This window comes from Aedes albopictus, chromosome 2, assembly GCF_035046485.1.
Source record: "Aedes albopictus strain Foshan chromosome 2, AalbF5, whole genome shotgun sequence".
In the NCBI taxonomy this organism is placed as follows: Eukaryota; Metazoa; Arthropoda; class Insecta; order Diptera; family Culicidae; genus Aedes; species Aedes albopictus.
In genome coordinates, this window is record NC_085137.1 from 233,916,698 (window position 1) to 233,935,363 (window position 18,666).

At 43.1% G+C, this 18,666-nt stretch overlaps 1 protein-coding gene across 1 annotated transcript; it reads left to right on the forward strand.

Annotated features, from left to right (window-relative positions):
* Positions 1–339: 339 nt before the first annotated feature.
* Positions 340–2,253, forward strand: LOC115257540 (male-specific lethal 1 homolog). Its single transcript, XM_029857270.2, has one exon. It carries the CDS (start codon positions 520–522, stop codon positions 2,059–2,061), a length of 1,542 nt encoding a protein of 513 aa, XP_029713130.2. The 5' UTR covers positions 340–519; the 3' UTR covers positions 2,062–2,253.
* The last annotated feature ends 16,413 nt before the right edge of the window (positions 2,254–18,666 follow it).

Here is an 18,666-nt window from a genome sequence, read left to right on the forward strand (position 1 = left end):
TCGAACTACATAACTGTGCGAGGATTTGCGGTGAAATGCCCCACACATAACGTATCTTCTCTATACCCAGCCAAAACAAAAGGCGCAAAATAAAACGAAACAGAATCTGAATTTTTGAAAGCGGAATAATTATTTGACCATGATTTCTCTAATTCTTTTTTTTTTTTGCTCCGAATGTTGGGTTCCGTTTTTATAAAGAGCAACAATGTTTACCGAATCATTCAAACCTTTTACCTACATTTGGTACCCCTTTCCGAAAACATCGAAAACATAGAATTGTCAAATTGACAACCTCGACCGGGCCACAGTTGACCTGACGCTACCTGCTAGCTGACAAGTGCCGTCAACGGCTTTCTCTACTGCGTTGTTTTCGGCTTTCTGGAAAAGTTTTGTTTCGGCGTGTTGAATCTTGATAGTAAATTTTCAAATCGGTTTTAAAGTGATATAAATGTCGGAATAGGTAGTACGCGGTGTGTTTAAAGTGGGGTTTGGTTGGGTATACGGGGGAAAAACAAAATCATGATGATGGAGAACCTGGATCACGTCTACTGCAACACGGCGTCCACCGATGTCGGCAGCAAAGATACCTCCGAGCAGATGAGTTTGTTCAAGGAGGTTAAACAACTACAGTCAATTTTACTGCTTCATCTGGATCTGATCCAGGAGCAGAGTGATCAGATACTGGCAAAGGATAAATTGATCATCAAACTGAAAGACGAAAACGAAATGCTCAAACATCAGCTTGAACTAGTCAACAAACGGCTGCAGCAGATGAAACAGCAGAAGGAGCAACGCGAGATAGGCATTCCAATTAGAAGTGTTACTGTTGACAAGGTGTATGAGTACAACAACCGCGTAATTTCTAATGCCGCTGCGGAGCCGGCTCCGCGCGAAAAGTTTTCTGATTCAATCGGTGCCGTCAAAAGCATTAAGAAGGAAATTATTTCCAACGATTACGATAGTTTCGATGTGATTTGTGATGATTTTGCCGGGGAGCTTGAATCTGATATTAAAATCGAGAACAATGAGATTGAAGAGGAAATTTTTCTCAATTATTCCAAATCCGATGATGAGTCTGTACCATCTAACGACCCACCGGTAGTGGAAACAACCCCATCAGTAGAAACACGACCGAAAAGTTGCAGCACTCCTATCATCTATGACGTCATTTCTGCGCAACCAAGGGAAAGCATTAAAGCGGAGAACGAAAGGCAGTCCACCGAAAGCAACAAAAGTGAAGTAAACATTGTACCGCAAGCAGAAGAAGACCCGACGTCTAAGGCTGAAATTATTGTGATTAACGATGAACCGATAAAACCTAGCTCCTATAATCCGATTTGTTCGTCGGGAAATTCCTCCGATGGTAGTTTTATGAGGAAATCCTGCAAGTTTATGATGACTTCAAAGCCATACATCACATGCAACTGGAAAGATGAAGCAATTACAAACGATTTGGACCGGCTTCTTGAAAATGAGGCAGCTGAACTGGAAGTACCTTGCTGGACAGTGATCGAAGATAATTATGACAGTGCGTCTAGTTCTAGTGAGTTAACTTCTGAAAACATTAGTGACGAAGTTTATTTCAAGCGCCATGCTAAATTTGAACTCGATGAAAGGCGTCGCAAAAAGTGGGATGTGCAAAGAATCCGTGAACAGAAAACAATCGAGCGTCTAAAGAAAAGACACCTCAAAGCCGATTCAGAAGAACAGAAGAACATTGGTTCCTTTTTCCCGTCGGTGGAATCAATCAAGTACGTTCAAATCACCGAGGACGTACCAGTGCAAGCATTTGGGGAACTGATCCCGATCCTACCGCCAAGCAGTTTCAGTCTGCCGTGGATGGCAACTCGCATCAACCCGACGAGTATTAGCACCGTTACGCCATCCGAGCTAGGTCCGGGCCCATTGTTTAGCGCCACCACTGGCATTCCATCAACATCGACGTCCAGCGTATCTTCTACGTCCTCACAGGAAAACAAAACGAAATTTATGCACCGTTTGGGACCCAACCTCACCGTCCAAAAGCAACGATTTACGAAGCGCATCAAGAAGGAAAACTAGACGCGGGCCGGCCTAGGACTGGATGAATGATGGATGGAAGTGATTGTGCTTTAATTGGGGACCTACTTGAAGTGATTGTTCGAATTTGCCGGACGAACGTGAATCCAATAAGAATCGAAAACAAATCCAATAGGGTTAGGGATGCTTGTGTAAAAATGCAAAATAAACATATGTATCGTTTTAAACATCTTACGAATGGTGTTATCTGATTATTTTGTAAACAGAAATTCCCACAGCCGCGGCTAGCCGGAAACGTGATATCATTTTCAAGGATTGATTTTGCGCATTACCATTAAACGTTAGAAAAAGTTGAACCCATGGAAAGCTGTTCCATGCCATATTGTATGGAAGGTTCGATCTAACGTTTAACCCACTTGGTACCAGAGAATTAGTAAAGCTTCCAAAAAAAGCATGTTGTTTACGGAATTCAAATATTTGGTGTTCAATGCTCTAATAGTTTGCGCCCACCAGAAAAATCAGTCCAATAGTGGTGACGGTGTATCTCTGCGTGCAATTTTTTTGTGAATTGGTTTAAATTTTACTGAGTTACCTATAGCCAAAAATGAATCGGGTGCGTATTGCATCATTTTATTTTTATTTTGTTTTGCTCGAAAAAGCTTATATCGAACTTTTTTTCTGTTGACGCATAAAGGAGGGGGAAGGGGTGATTAAAACGGACCAGCGACTAAGTATATACACTGTGGTGCATAATTGATCTGACAAATGCCGATTTTTAAACAAAATGATCAAGTTTGAGATGCTGTAACTATGATTTGTGTTGATTGATGGTTTGAGCTCAATTTTTAACACGGAACTACCGATATGCTGAATTTTACGTATACGAATTACACAAAAAAATATTCACAGATTTGGGCGTAACAAGGCGTTCAAAATGTGCTAAAGTGATCGAACAGCGGTACCCATTTAATTTACACGCGTGCCGCTGTCCGATCACTTTTGCACATTTTGAACGCCTTGCCACGCCCAAATCTGTGAACCAAATTTTATTTTGTACCCCGTATACGTAAAATTCAGCATATTGGTAGTTCCGTATCAAAAATTGAGCTCAATCCATCAACGCAAACCAAAGTTACAGCAGCTCAAACTTGGCCATTTTGTAGGCAAATTGGCATTTGTCCGATCAATTCACGGTCCGACAAAAAATTAACTTTTGTTCTGCCCAGCTCTAAATTTCACTTTTTCTGATTGATCCCGACTAGAAACTCATAAATCTGAAGTTTTGACCCTCCCCCTCCTGGGAGAGGGGAGGGGCATTGAATTGAAATTTTGAAAAATCGAAAAATTCCGAGGTTTTTCGATCGCCGGCTAAATGCACGATATCGAAAAAGGAAAAGGTTGACCACGGAGCTTTAGGGGTTGTGCAACTATCAACAAAATTTCACGAAGATCTCTCAAGCAATTCTCGAGAAACGATGTTTTTACGAAATGATGTTTTAAAGATTTCTTATATTGCACGCAAAGAATCCAACTACTGTATGTCACAATTTCTGATTTCACCATGCCGTTTAGCATCATTTTTCACTACAATAACGTGCTTCTTTTAACCTGTTGGTAAAAATGATCAATCCCCCCAAAAGTGAAATAGAAAATTTACTTTTAGAAGTTTTCAAGATACAAGGTTGATGTCTTCACAAGAAATGTAGAAAATGCTGTTCTGAATAACTTTATCAAAGACGCCAAATTCGTAACTCCCTTAGTTTTCAAGATACGTTACGGTTTTATTACCAACGGCCCTTTGATAGTGGTTTGTTTCCCTCAATAACTTTTTCCACTTTTGATTCCACAATTCTATTCTCACAGTCTCCAATGTTTCCCTCAATAACTTTTTCCACTTTTGATTCCACAATTCTATTCTCACAGTCTCCAATAGGTCAATCATTTTGACTTTCTAAAAGAGACAATTACTTGTATTTTCGCATTTGTATGAGGTAATTTGCTTACAATTGCCTATAAAGTAGTGCGGTGCAAAACTTCACACCTTACAGTCTCCACAAAATAAATATTATGCAGAAAGGCAATAATTTCGTTTATCATTGCTTTACGATTCCCTATCATGTAACTTTCAACATAGCACTAGATTTTATCGAGTTCTTGTTGAAATGATTAAAAACACCTTTGTGCAAATGCAAATTTGAAGCATGAAGTAATAGAGAACTCGATTGTTCTTCGTAATAGAAAGAAAATACAAGCATGTGGAGTACAATATGCTATATTCTGGAAGAAATTGGTAGAAATCATCAGAATAATTCATTTTATTCAATAAACAGAGTGTATTTAAATTTTCTGAAATAGTCTATGCTTATCTCCATGATATCTTTAAAATGTATTTATGCAATTCAGTATCATAATTTACATTTTATATAACTCATTTTGGTATCATAATGACCAATTTTTCCGAACTGGCTCATTATGCAACTGAAATGAGTTGCATAATGAAAAATAGTTGTATAATGTTCATAATGCAACTCATTTGAGTTGCATTATGAAAATTATGCAACCCAAATGGGTTGCATTATGAAAAAAATCATTGCATAAAATTTTGTATGGAACTCGTTGCAAAACTCGATTTTTTCAGCACTCTTCGTATTTATCCAACTCGGCAAGCCTCGTTGGATAAATTTACGACTCGTGCTGAAAAAATCAACTTTTTGCAACTCGTTACATAAATAACTATTTGATAACTTTAGTAACACTGAAAGAAAGCTATTACATTATAGTATTTGGAAGTATTCATTAAATACATTGTATACAAAAACTGAGAACCCAGCCGTATTCCTGTTGGGCTGTAATGCTAAAATAGAAAGAAACACATTTCGTGGCTATAGTGAAAGGATAAACATGAATTAACTTGAAATAAATGGTCTTCATTACCACTAAACTATCTTTTATCATGTGCGAACTTTTTCCCCAAGTATGGGGCAATTGTTCGCATTGAAGTACTTGCATTAAAAGATTTATCACTAGAGCTATAAAAAGAACTCGATAAATGCTATGTTTTGAAGGCTACATGATAGGGAATCGTTAAACAATGAAAAACGAAATTATTGTCTTTCCGCTTAATAGTTAGTTTGTGGAGATTGTAAGGTGCGAACTTTTGCCCCGCACTACTTTATAGGCAATTGTAAGCAAATTACCTCATACAAATGCGCAAGTACAAGTAATTGTTTCTTTAGAAAGTCAAAATGATTAACCTATTGAAGACTGTGAGAATTGAATTGTGGAATCAAAAGTGAAAAAAATTATTGAGAGAAACAAACCACTTTCAAGTGGCCGTTGGTAATAAAAACGTAACGTATCTTGAAAACTAAAGGGAGTTACGAATTTGGCGTCTTTGACAAAGTTATTCAGAACAGCATTTTCTACAACTCTTGTGAAGACATCAACCTTGTATCAAACTTTGAAAAGTAAATTTTCTATCTCACTTTTAGGGGGATTGATCATTTTTACCAACAACTTTGCATATTTTGTTTTTCGAAATTTTTCAAGAGTAACATTTGAAGAGGGCCTAATTTTTTTTCATAGATTTTTTTCAAATCGATGTAACTCAAAAATGACAAGACCTACAAAAAAGTGTTGTATGGCGGACTATCGTGAAAATCCATGAAGTTTTTTAGAAAAATATCCAAAAAATACAAAATTAATTCCTACACTGAAAAATAAAGGTTTTAAAAATTTAAATCGATATTACAAAAAACCCTTTGTTTTTAAATCGATGATTTTTTTTTCTGGAGAAAGGTATTGCAATTACCTACATTTTCTCCAAACAATGTTGCTGTGACATATTTAAGGGAAAAAAGTATTTCTAACAAAAACTTTTTTCATGTCCACATTGAGGAAATATTTTACATTGTGTTTCGTGTCAACATGGCCATATATAGGTTCGGTAGCCTCTCATCAACCAATGAAACTTTATGGATGTTTAAAAAATTGTTGAAGAAGCAATTTTGCATAATCTAACATTTATCTAGACTAACATTTGAAAAGGGTGTATTGGAGTGACCCACACTTATATGAAAAACATAAAATTCAAAAAATGCCAAGCCTTACCTCCTGCATCAGTTGTTTTGGATTCCCAGAAGCTACGTTCAGCATTTGAGCGAAATCGATTTAGTCTAAGGGATGATACACAAATTATGTCACGCAAAATTCGACCTTCTTCAACACCCCTCTCCTCTATGTCACGCTTTGTGTATGGGACCTCACGATTGTTTGTATGGGTCATCACGTACTGCAAAACCCCCCTCCCATCCTAAAGCGTGACGTACTTTGTGCATGGCCCCTAATGGGGTGCTCAACGAGCATGAAGTTTGTATGGAACTTGGCTAAATGTATGCAGAAATCTTAAGCTTTTGATTTTTGCCGCTAGGTGGCGCTGCAAAAGTTCAATTAATAAAAAAATAATTAAAAACCTTAGCTATTCTTGTAGGTGACGATATGCCAAACAACTTTATTGAAGACCGCAAAGTGATCCGAAGCCTGTTAAAAATGTATACTCTAGGTAAAGTGAGGTGAAACATTATTGTCGTTTTTCCAATACATGTAAAGGAATATCAATAATAAAATCACAATGCTTCGCCTCACTGACGGATCACTTACGGGTCTTCGACAAAGTTGTTTGGCATATAGTCACCTACAATAATACCAATGTGTTTATTAATTGAACGCTTACAGCGCCACCTAGCGGACGTATTTTACGTGACATAATTTGTGTATCACCCCTCAGACTAACTCGTTTTCGCTCAAATGCTGAACGTAGCTCCTGGGAGTCCAAAACAATCGATACAGAAGGTAAGACTTGTCATTTTTCGAATTTTATGTTTTTCATATAAGTGTGGGCCACCCTAATACGCCCTTTCCAAAGGGTAGTCTAGATAAATGTTAGATTATGCGAAATTGCTTCTTCAACAATTTTTTAAACATCCATAAAGTTTCATTGGTTGATGAGAGGCTACTGAACCTATATGTGGCCATGTTGACACGAAACACGATGAAAAATATTTACTCAATGTGGACATGAAAAAAGTTTTTGTTAGAAAAACTTTTTTCCCTTAAATATGTCACAACAACATTGTTTGGAGAAAATGTAGGTAATTGAAATACCTTTCTCCAGAAAAAAAAATCATCGATTTAAAAACAAAGGTTTTTTTGTAATATCGATTTAAATTTTTGAAACCTTTATTTTTCAGTGTAGGAATTAATTTTGTATTTTTTTGAATATTGTTCTAAAAATCTTCTTGGAATTTCACGATAGTCCGCCATACAATACTTTTTTGTGGGTCTTGTCTTTTTTGAGTTACATCGATTTGAAAAAAATCTATGAAAAAAAATTAGGCCCTCTTCAAATGTTACTCTTGAAAAATTTCGAAAAACAAAATATGCAAAGTTGCTTAGAAAGACCTATTGTTTATGCCTACAAAGTTTCGTTTGATTCTGAGAGGGTGCTGCCAGCCCCATAGAAGGGTTGGCGCGAAATTCGTCATGAGCATGAGCATAGATGACCGCACAATTCGTATAGTTGCTACTCCGTGATTGACCAGAGCAATCGAGATTGCACAAGGAACCAATGAATAGGGCTTGGGACTAGCTTACTATTCTCAATGTACATAGTTCGAGAGGTCTCAACTTTAGTAAGGTCAATAACGGCGCCGGCCACGTCCTTACGGTCATCGACGAGCGAAAACGATTTATTTATTGTTTGAAACTGTTTGCCTATCGTACAGGCACCGCTTCCCAACGACGCTTTTACATATGTACAACAGTGATGGTTATATTTGTGGTTTAGTGGAAGATGATATGGATCGATGAGATTTGAATTGAACCTTATGACAACTAAAATGCCGACTTATTAATTAGCTCGGTAGCTTAGTTGGGCTGCAAAACGGTGAGTCGATAAGGAGAGCGTCCAATATAGCTCTGGCCCTCACAAGTTCCTACCTTATGCTTCCACGGGTCAAGCGATGACAAAGACCGCCAGCTAAGAGTTGTGTGCTTAGCTGGAGGTGCAGCCTGGGCACTGTTGTCCTTCTGACTTTAGCTAGGTTGAGGAGGCACGATCCGAGCGTCTGTTCACCAAGGAGGTGCGGCTCAAACAGCGTCTGTTCTGGCATCCAGCGGCTGAGTAAGAAACGCTGCACCACGCCCAGCTAGATCCAAGGTGGTAGCCCCATCAGCGTGGTCGTCTTAGTGTTGGTTGGGACGTTAAGCAGAACTGGCACGATGACCCTCCGGCGAGACAGGAGTGATGGCGTAGGCCCAATAAGCCACCCGTAGAAATCCCCATTGCGAATAACATAGGAGAAAATACGACTCGATACAATCGGCAAAGATCCACGCGACGAAATAAGGACTACGATTGGAAACTTGGAACATGGAATTGCAAGTCACTAGGTTTCGCAGGATGTGACAGCATAATCTACGACGAACTACATCCCCGCAACTTCGACATCGTGGCGTTGCAGGAACTTTGTTGGACTGGACAGAAAGTGTGGAAAAGCGGGCATCGAGCGGCTACCTTCTACCAAAGCTGTGACACCACCAATGAACTGGGAACAGGATTTATAGTGTTGGGCAAGATGCGACAACGTGTGATCGGGTGGCAGCCGATCAACGCAAGGATGTGCATTTTGAGAAGTAAGGGCCGTTTCTTCAACTACAGCATCATCAACGTCCACTGCCCACACGAAGGGAGACCCGATGACGAGAAAGAAGCGTTCTACGCGCAGTTAGAGCAAACATACGATGGTTGCTCGCCGCGTGACGTGAAAATCGTTGTCGGCGACATGAACGCGCAGGTAGGACGGGAGGAAATGTACAGACCGGTAATCGGGCGAAACAGCCTGCACGCCGTATCGAATGATAACGGCAAGCGATGCGTAAACTTTGCAGCCTCCCGTGGTATGGTAGTCCGAAGGACCTTCTTCCCCCGTAAAGATATCCACAAAGCCACCTGTAGATCACCCGACCACCAAACAGAAAACCAAATCGACCGCGTTCTAATCGACGGTAAATTCTTCTCGGATATAACCAATGTTCGCGCATACCGCAGTGCGAATATATATTCGGATCACTACTTAGTCGCTGTGGCACGGTAAAGGCTGGGTATGCTGCGCAATTCAGATCCCATTGTGATCCACTAGCCTCTGCCCAGCAACTCCTATCCCTACCTCCACGCGGTACCGGCCGGAAACTATGAGCAACCTTAGAGAAGATCGGGTAACCAACCCCGGTGGGACCTTTGGTCGTAGGCTGACAGGGAAGGGGGGGTTTGCTTCGGCAAACCTGAGCGTCTGTTCTCCAGGAGGAGCGGCTCACAACAGCGTCTGATCCCCATGTTAGGGGCGGCTGATCTACGTCCGAGTGCCAGGGAAGGACTCTAAGCTCAACTGTGCACTATGGTCCTCCGGAAAGTAGGGGGTTGGTGTCAGGCCCTACGAGCCAGCCGTAAAAAACCATTGTAACGGAAAATCAGCAACAGAATAATACGAACCGAGACCAACGGCAACGACCCCAGCGAACAAAAAGGACTTGCGATTGGAAACTCGGTACGTGGAACTGCCGATCTCTCAACTTAATTGGGAGCACCCGCATACTCGCCGATCTACTGAAGGACCGCGGGTTCGGCATCGTAGCGCTGCAGGAGGTGTGTTGGACAGGATCCATGGTGCGAACGTTTAGAGGTAATCATACCATCTACCAGAGCTGCGGCAACACACGTGAGCTGGGAACAGCTTTCATCGTGATGGGTGATATGCAGAAGCGCGTGATCGGTTGGTGGCCGATCGACGAAAGAATGTGCAGGTTGGGGATCAAGGGCCGATTCTTCAACTTCAGCATAATAAACGTGCACAGCCCACACTCCGGAAGTACTGATGATGACAAGGACGCATTTTACGCGCAGCTCGAACGCGAGTACGATCGCTGCCCAAGCCACGACGTCAAGATCATCATAGGAGATTTGAACGCTCAGGTAGGCCAGGAGGAGGAATTCAGACCGACGATTGGTAAGTTCAGCGCCCACCAGCAGACGAACGAAAACGGCCTACGACTCATTGATTTCGCCGCCTCCAAAAATATGGCCATACGTAGCACCTTTTTCCAACACAGCCTCCCTTATCGTTACACCTGGAGATCACCACAGCAGACGGAATCTCAAATCGACCACGTTCTGATTGACGGACGGCACTTCTCCGACATTATCGACGTCAGGACCTATCGTGGCGCCAACATCGACTCCGACCACTATCTGGTGATGGTCAAACTGCGCCCAAAACTCTCCGTCATCAACAATGTACGGTACCGGCGACCGCCACGGTATAACCTAGAGCGACTGAAGCAACCGGATGTCGCCTCAGCATACGCGCAGAATCTCGAAGCCGCGTTGCCAGACGAGGGCGAGCTCGATGAGGCCCCTCTAGAGGACTGCTGGAGTACAGTGAAAGCAGCCATCAACGACGCAGCCGAGAGCACCATCGGGTACGTGGAACGGAATCGACGTAACGAATGGTTCGACGAAGAGTGCAGAACGGCTTTGGAGGAGAAGAACGCAGCGAGGGCGGTAATGCTGCAGCAAGGGACTCGCCAGAACGTGGAACGTTACAAACAGAAGCGGAAACAGCAGACCCGCCTCTTTCGGGAGAAAAAGCGCCGCCTGGAAGAAGCGGAGTGTGAAGAAATGGAACTGCTGTGCCGTTCCCAAGAAACACGGAAGTTCTATCAGAAGCTCAACGCATCCCGCAACGGCTTCGTGCCGCGAGCCGAAATTTGCAGGGATAAAGACGGAGGCCTCTTGACGGACGGACGTGAGGTGATCGAAAGGTGGAAGCAGCACTTCGATCAGCACCTGAACAGCGTGGAGAACGTAGGCACGGGAGCCCACGGCAACGGAAGGAACGACGACGCCAGTGCAGCGGAGGACGGAAATGAACCAACTCCCACGCTCAGGGAAGTTAAGGATGCCATTCACCAGCTCAAAACCAACAAAGCAGCTGGTAAGGATGGTATCGCAGCTGAACTCATCAAGATGGGCCCAGAAAAGTTGGCCACCTGTCTGCATCGGCTGATAGTCAGGATCTGGGAAACCGAACAGCTACCGGAGGAGTGGAAGGAAGGGGTAATCTGCCCCATTCACAAGAAAGGCGACCATTTGGAATGTGAGAACTTCAGGGCGATCACTATTTTGAATGCTGCCTACAAAGTGCTATCCCAGATCATCTTCCGTCGTCTGTCACCTAAAACAAATGAGTTCGTGGGAAGTTATCAAGCCGGCTTCATCGACGGCCGGTCGACAACGGACCAGATCTTTACCGTACGGCAAATCCTCCAGAAATGTCGTGAATACCAGGTCCCAACGCACCACCTGTTCATCGATTTCAAAGCGGCATACGATAGTATCGACCGCGCAGAGCTATGGAGAATCATGGACGAAAACGGCTTTCCTGGGAAGCTGACTAGACTGATTAAAGCAACGATGGACGGTGTGCAAAACTGCGTAAGGGTTTCGGGTGAACTATCCAGTTCATTCGTATCTCGCCAGGGACTGCGACAAGGTGACGGACTCACATGTCTACTCTTCAACATCGCGCTGGAAGGTGTGATGCGACGAGCCGGGCTCAACAGCCGGGGAACGATTTTCACAAAATCCGGTCAATTTGTGTGCTTTGCGGACGACATGGACATTATCGCTAGAACATTTGGAACGGTGGCAGAACTGTACACCCGCCTGAAACGCGAAGCAGCAAAGGTCGGACTGGTGGTAAATGCCTCAAAAACAAAGTACATGCTGGTAGGCGGAACCGAAAACGACCGGATCCGTCTGGGTAGTAATGTTACGATAGACGGGGATACTTTCGAGGTGGTGGAGGAATTCGTCTACCTCGGATCCTTACTGACGGCTGACAACAACGTGAGCCGAGAAATTCGGAGGCGCATCATCAGCGGAAGTCGGGCCTACTACGAGCTCCAGAAGAAACTGCGGTCGAAAAAGATTCACCCACGCACCAAATGCACCATTTACAAAACGCTGATAAGACCGGTGATCCTCTACGGGCACGAGACATGGACCATGCTCGAGGAGGACCTGCAAGCACTAGGAGTTTTCGAGCGACGCGTGCTAAGAACGATCTTCAGCGGTGTGCAGGAGAACGGTGTGTGGCGGAGAAGAATGAACCACGAGCTCGCTGCACTTTACGGCGAACCCAGCATCCAGAAGGTGGCTAAAGCCGGAAGGATACGGTGGGCAGGGCATGTTGCAAGAATGCCGGACAACAACCCTGCAAAGCTGGTGTTTGCAACGGATCCGGTTGGCACAAGAAGGCGTGGAGCGCAGGGAGCACGATGGGCGGACCAGGTGGAGCGTGACTTGGCGAGCATTGGGCGCGACCGAGGATGGAGAGCGGCAGCCACAAACCGAGTATTGTGGCGTACTATTGTTGATTATGTCTTGTCTTAATGATGTTGAACAAATAAATGTATGTATGTACTTAGTCGCTGTATGCATGCGCTCAAAACTTTCGACAGTTATCACCAAGGTAAGTAAAAGGAAGGTAATCCAATATGTAAGATTCTTCCATCCGCCATATTGGAAAACCTAACGACAGCTGGCAAGTTTGTGTTTAATTTTTTTCACTAGTGAGATGTCAAACAAAAACTTCCAGCCCTAGCAACGTAGCAACCCCACAGAAACCATTCACGCTAAACTTTCTCAGCACCAAAATCGAACAAACTCCATGACACACATCGAGTGTTTACTACTTTCACAGATTGCAAATTAGCTCATACACCCACTTAAGCAAATATTTTGCAATATTTTCGGCAGAGCAATCTCTTTTGGTTTACAAATCACCATTGTATTCATATTTCACAAAAATGCGAGGGCACAAGCAATTTTTAAACCTGGGGGAATACTACTCATTTTATAAGTGCCATGGAAATATGTCAACATTGGTTATCCGTGTTTGAAAATGTTGTAGCCCGACGCGGCGCAGCAACGCTTTTGTGCCGTTCTGCAGCATACACAAACTGGCCGGCTGTCATCTCCATTCCCCCGCGGTGTACCGCACTCCCCGCATCCACTGACTGCATATACACCTTCCTTAAAAACACCTTGGTTATCACCACGCGTCGAAGTCGAACGCCGCGGCTCAACATCGAGCAACTTCGTAACGTAGAAGTGGCTCAAGACTACGCGCAGCAGTTAGCAGTGACCCTACCAACGGAAGAGCAGCTTGGCGCAGCTACACTTGAAGATGGCTGGAGGGACATCCGATCCGCCATAGGTAGTACCTCGGCTACAGCACTAGGCTTCGCGACTCCGAATCACAGAAACGACTGGTACGACGGCGAATGTGAACAGTTGAAAAACGAGAAGAATGCAGCATGGGCGAGAATGCTGCAACACCGTACGAGAGCGAACGAGGCACGTTACAGACAGGCGCGGAACAGACAGAACTCAGTCTTCCGGATGAAGAAACGTCAGCAGGAAGAACGAGATCGCGAAGCGATGGAAGAGCTGTACCGCGCTAAGGACACACGAAAGTTCTACGAGAAGCTGAACCGCTCGCGCAGAGGCTTTGTGCCACAAGCCAACTTGTGCCGAAATAATCACGGGAATATTCTCACGAGCGAGCGTGAGGTGGTTGAGAGGTGGCGGCAGCATTACGATGAGCACCTCAATGGCGACGTTGCTAGTACCGAAGGTGGCGTGGTAACAGATCTAGGAGTATGTGCACAGGACGAAAGACTTCCGGCCCCTGACCTCCAAGAGATTGAGGAGGAAGTTGGCCGGTTGAAAAACAACAAAGCAGCTGGAGCAGATCAACTACCAAGCGAGCTTCTAAAATACCGTGGAGAAGCACTGGTGAGAGCACTACACTGGGTCATTTCCAAGATTTGGGAGGAGGATTACCATTAGCATTACCATTACCATTACCATTACCATTAGTATTACCGGAGGAATGAATGGAAGGTATCGTGTGTCCCATCTACAAAAAGGGAGACAAGTTGGACTGCGGGAACTCTTTCAAATTTTATGTTGCCGTCTATCACCGATTGCAAGAGAGTTCGTGGGTCAATATCAGGCTGAATTCATGGGTGAACGCGCTACAACAGACTTGATGTTCCCCATCCGTCAGGTGTTGCAGAAATGCCGCGAATACGACGTGCCCACACATCACTTGTTCATCGATTTCAAATCGGCATATGATACAATCGATCGAGAACAGCTATGGCAGATTATGCACGAATTCGGATTCCCGGATTAACTGATACGATTGATCAAGGCGACGATGGATCGAGTGATGTGCGTAGTCCATAAACACGCTCGAGTCCCTTCGACGGTTACGACAAGGTGATGGTCTTTCGTGGTTGCTGTTCAACATTGTTTTAGAGGGTGTAATTAGGAGAGCGGGGATAAACACGTGTGGAACGATTTTCACGAAGTCCGTTCAGCTGCCTGGTTTCGCTGATGATATTGATATTATTGCTCGTAAATTTGAGACGATGGCGGAAACGTACATCCGACTAAAGAATGAAGCCAGGCGAATCGGATTAGTCATTAATATGTCGAATACAAAGTATATGATGGCAAAGGGCTCCAGGGAGGAATCACCGCGCCCGCCACCCCGAATTTATATCGACGATGATGAAATCGAGGCGGTTGAAAAATTCGTGTATTTGGGCTCACTGGTGATCGCCGAAAACGACACCAGCAGAGAAATTCGGAGGCGCATTGTGGCAAGAAATCGTTCTTACTTTGGACTCCGCAGAACTCTACGATCGAATAAAGTTCGCCGTAACACGAAGTTAACCATCTACAAAACGCTGATTAGACCGGTCGTCCTCTATGGGCATGAAACATGGACCCTACGTGCAGAGGACCAACGCGCCCTTGGAGTTAACGAACGGAAGGTGTTGCGTACCATCTACGGCGGAGTGCAGATGGAAGACGACGGGACTTGGAGAAGGCGAATGAACCACGAGCTGCATCAGCTGCTGAGAGAACCAACCATCGTCCATACCGCGAAAATCGGGAGGCTACGGTGGGCGGGTCACGTCATCAGGATGTCGGATAGCAACCCGACTAAAATGGTTCTCGAGAGTCATCCGACCGGTACAATAACACGTGGAGCGCAGAGAGCTAGGTGGGTCGACCAAGTGGAGAGTACGGAACTGGAGACAAACAGCCATGGACCGAGTGGAATAGAGACGGCTACTATGTACAACAGAGGCCACCCCGGCCTTAGCCTGATCGGTAAGATAAGTAAGCTTAGTTGGTAAAGCACTTGTCTAGCGAATATGGGTCGTGAGTTCAAATCTCACCTGAGCTGTGGATTTTTTCCCAATTTAATCAATAATTTACCCATCTGTACATATGTACGTTGAGTTATTTGAAAATCATAATTGACCACACGGATTGGTATTACCGAAAATTTGCACTTTGAGTGAATCACTATACAGGTATGTTCCGTTTTTGTCACTATCCGTTTTAATCACTATCCTTTTTTGTCACTATCCGATTTCGTCAACATTTCATTCCGTTTTTATCAACACTAATTTTTTTGTCAAATTTGTTCCCTCGTACATGAGTTATTTAAAGCTTAACATTAATCTTGAGGCAATGCATCGATGAATGAAATTGAAACAACTACCAATGATGACATAGAAGACGTATACACCACAGTAGCTTTCAACACATTTCAAAATCAGCTATAAATAATGATAATTCATGCTTTCTCTCAAGCATAATTTTACTTCATATTTGAAAATGAGAAAAATTAAACCAATTAATGCTTCCTTCTAAAGATCCTTCTTCTCATTTCTTTTTCTTTTTATTATTCTTCTTCTGGAACTGGAACTTGGCCTGCCACTTCAAGTGTTCTTCAAGAACTTAAATAGTTTAGGGCTTTCTTTGCCTGTCCTTGCCTGAATTTTTACACTACAGACTTTTTTAAGTGAAATAAATTTCACGTGATTTTGTACACGTTTTCTTGAAATTATGCGATGTGCTGAATTCTTCTCTCCTGGTCGCTATTTCTTTCCGACGGGGCTCAAACTTCTACCAAAGATCTCTCTTGTCATCCTTGATACCCTGTCCAAATTTTCCATATCGAAACAGCTATATTTACTAGCCCAACAGGAGATTACTATAGAATTTTATCCGAGATTTCATCTTTCGTTTGCTTCAAAAATGCAATTTTGATTTTCCTCGGTAATTCCTGCTAGCGATTCTTGTATACCTCCAGATTCCTTAATGGATTTCTTCTGAGAAATCGTCAGGAAATAATTCAGAAGCTCCTTTAGGTGAATTAGGAGTTAAATCTTTCAGAAATTATTTTCTCAAAGAAGGAGGAGTCTATGTAGGATCTTGGAAACGATTTCTCCAGCAACTACTGAAGGATTCCAAGAAGAAACAAAAGATTCCCAAAAAATCCTGCAGAAATCCCATTAATTCTGAAAGTATTCCTCGAGGAACAATTGGATGGTTTCTTGAAAGAATTTTTACAGGATTCCTAGAAGGAATTTCTCAAGAATTCCTACAAGGAACTTCTGGAGGATCCACAGGAATAACTCCCCGGAGATTTCTATACAGAACACCATCCCTGAAGAAACTTCTGGGGGATTTTAGGTAAGAATTCCTGGAAGATTACTAGACTAAACTTCTGGGAGATTCCCAGAAAACACAGTAAGTGATCGGGGATAATTATTATTGCAATATTATTTTTATTAACGAGATTTTCAGCCAAAGGCTGGTTCATCTAGTAATCATGAGGAAATAACATAGATGAAAGATAGAATCGTATTGGAAGATCTCTGAAAATTCCAGTAGGTGTAGATGTTTCTACTGCGCATAAATACCAAAACAAAGTCAAAAATATCATAAGAAAATCTTTAAAGAATCCAAGATAGAACTTCTGATGAAATTCTAGGAAAAAAAACTGTTGGAGGAATCCCAGAAAGAACCCCTGGAGAAATATCAGAAAAAAACCCTGGAAGGATTTCAGAAAGCAGTCTTGGAAGAATTCCCGTAGGAAATTTTGAAGAAGCGGAGAAACTCCTATCTTTCAAAAGTAAAATCTTGGTGAATCTCCAAAGCAACTCTTGGATGAATTGATGAACTAGGACCTAGGTTAAATCCCAGAATGATTTTCTTAGACCAGCTTGTGCGTTAGGGCCATTCAAGACTCAAATCGTATACAACGTCAGCGAGCTGTTCCCAACATAATGCATAAGTATGGTTAATAAATTCCAATTCCTGGTGGAATGTTTGAAGGGATCCCCAAACAAACTCCAGGAGAAATTTAAAGGGAGACATCTGGGTTGATCCGAGAAGAAATTTCTGAAGAAATCATAAAGAGATAGAACCTCTTTTCTCTAAAAAATCTTAGGGCCGTCCATAAATGACGTAGCATTTTAGGAGAGAGGGAGGAGCCTCTGATTATGCTACGAGCCATGTTTTAGGTATGGGAAAATAGGCTACGAGGGGAAGGGGGTGTCAAGAATCGTCTAAAACATGCTACGTCATTTATGGACGACCCCTATCGAATTCTAAAAGATAAACAAGAGGCATGGTACAAGGTAACCTACAAGAATTCTGGAGGAACTTCTTGGAGAATCCAATATTCTGGAGAAAATACAAGTGATTGCTTAGAAAATTTCCTGAAGATTTTTTAAAAGTATCCTAATGCATCCTAAAAGTATCCTAGGAAAGCGAATAAAACACGGCAGGCTGCGGTGGGCTGAACACGTAGCTCGTATGCCGAAGGAACGACAAGCTAAAACCATATTCAGCAGGTATCAGGTATCAGAAGGCCGGCTCCAGAGGCACGTTATCCTCCATTTGGGAAGTTCCATAATCGGATTCACAGCTATCACAGGCAAATGAATCAGCTTGCTGAATATTCGCCATGTGATAGCTGAGTCGGCAGTGGCCAGCCAATGCTTTGACCAGCATGCTGCAATTCTGCTTAGACAGATTAGTTAGATACTTCGCCACCCGTAGAGATGGCTCAGCACTATACAATTTGGTTTGACGACATGACTCCAAACTATTCCAATATTGTCTGTGTTGAGTGACAGCCCAGGTGTGAATCTGAAGCTTAATTCAACACTTCGATATCGGAATAGCTGGCTCAGGGCCAATGAAGTCATGTGATGCTCCAGAGCGAGCTAACTCATCAGCCAATTCATTTCCAGCGATGGAAGAATGACCAGGTACCCATAGAAGGTGAACAGCGTTTGCTGAATTCAGCTCCTCGATTTGAGTTCGACAAGCGATAACTATCTTCGACCTGGAGTTGGCCGAAGCAAGTGCTTTGATAGCAGCCTGGCTATCTGAACAGAAGTACTAGGATATTACTTTGCCCATTACGTGCTGCTGAAGTGCTGATTGCACTCCGCACATAAGAGCCTCTCCTGCGATAAGTTTGCGCAACCTATTTTTAATTAACGTGTATTTTAACTTCAGCTTATTCTATACTCAGTCACAACCTTTTAGTTACAAAGCATCAATCGGAAATCTTAATATATATTGCGATCCTTTGGATGCTGGTATATGAATATTTTGTTGGAAGCAGATTCTATGCGCTTGAA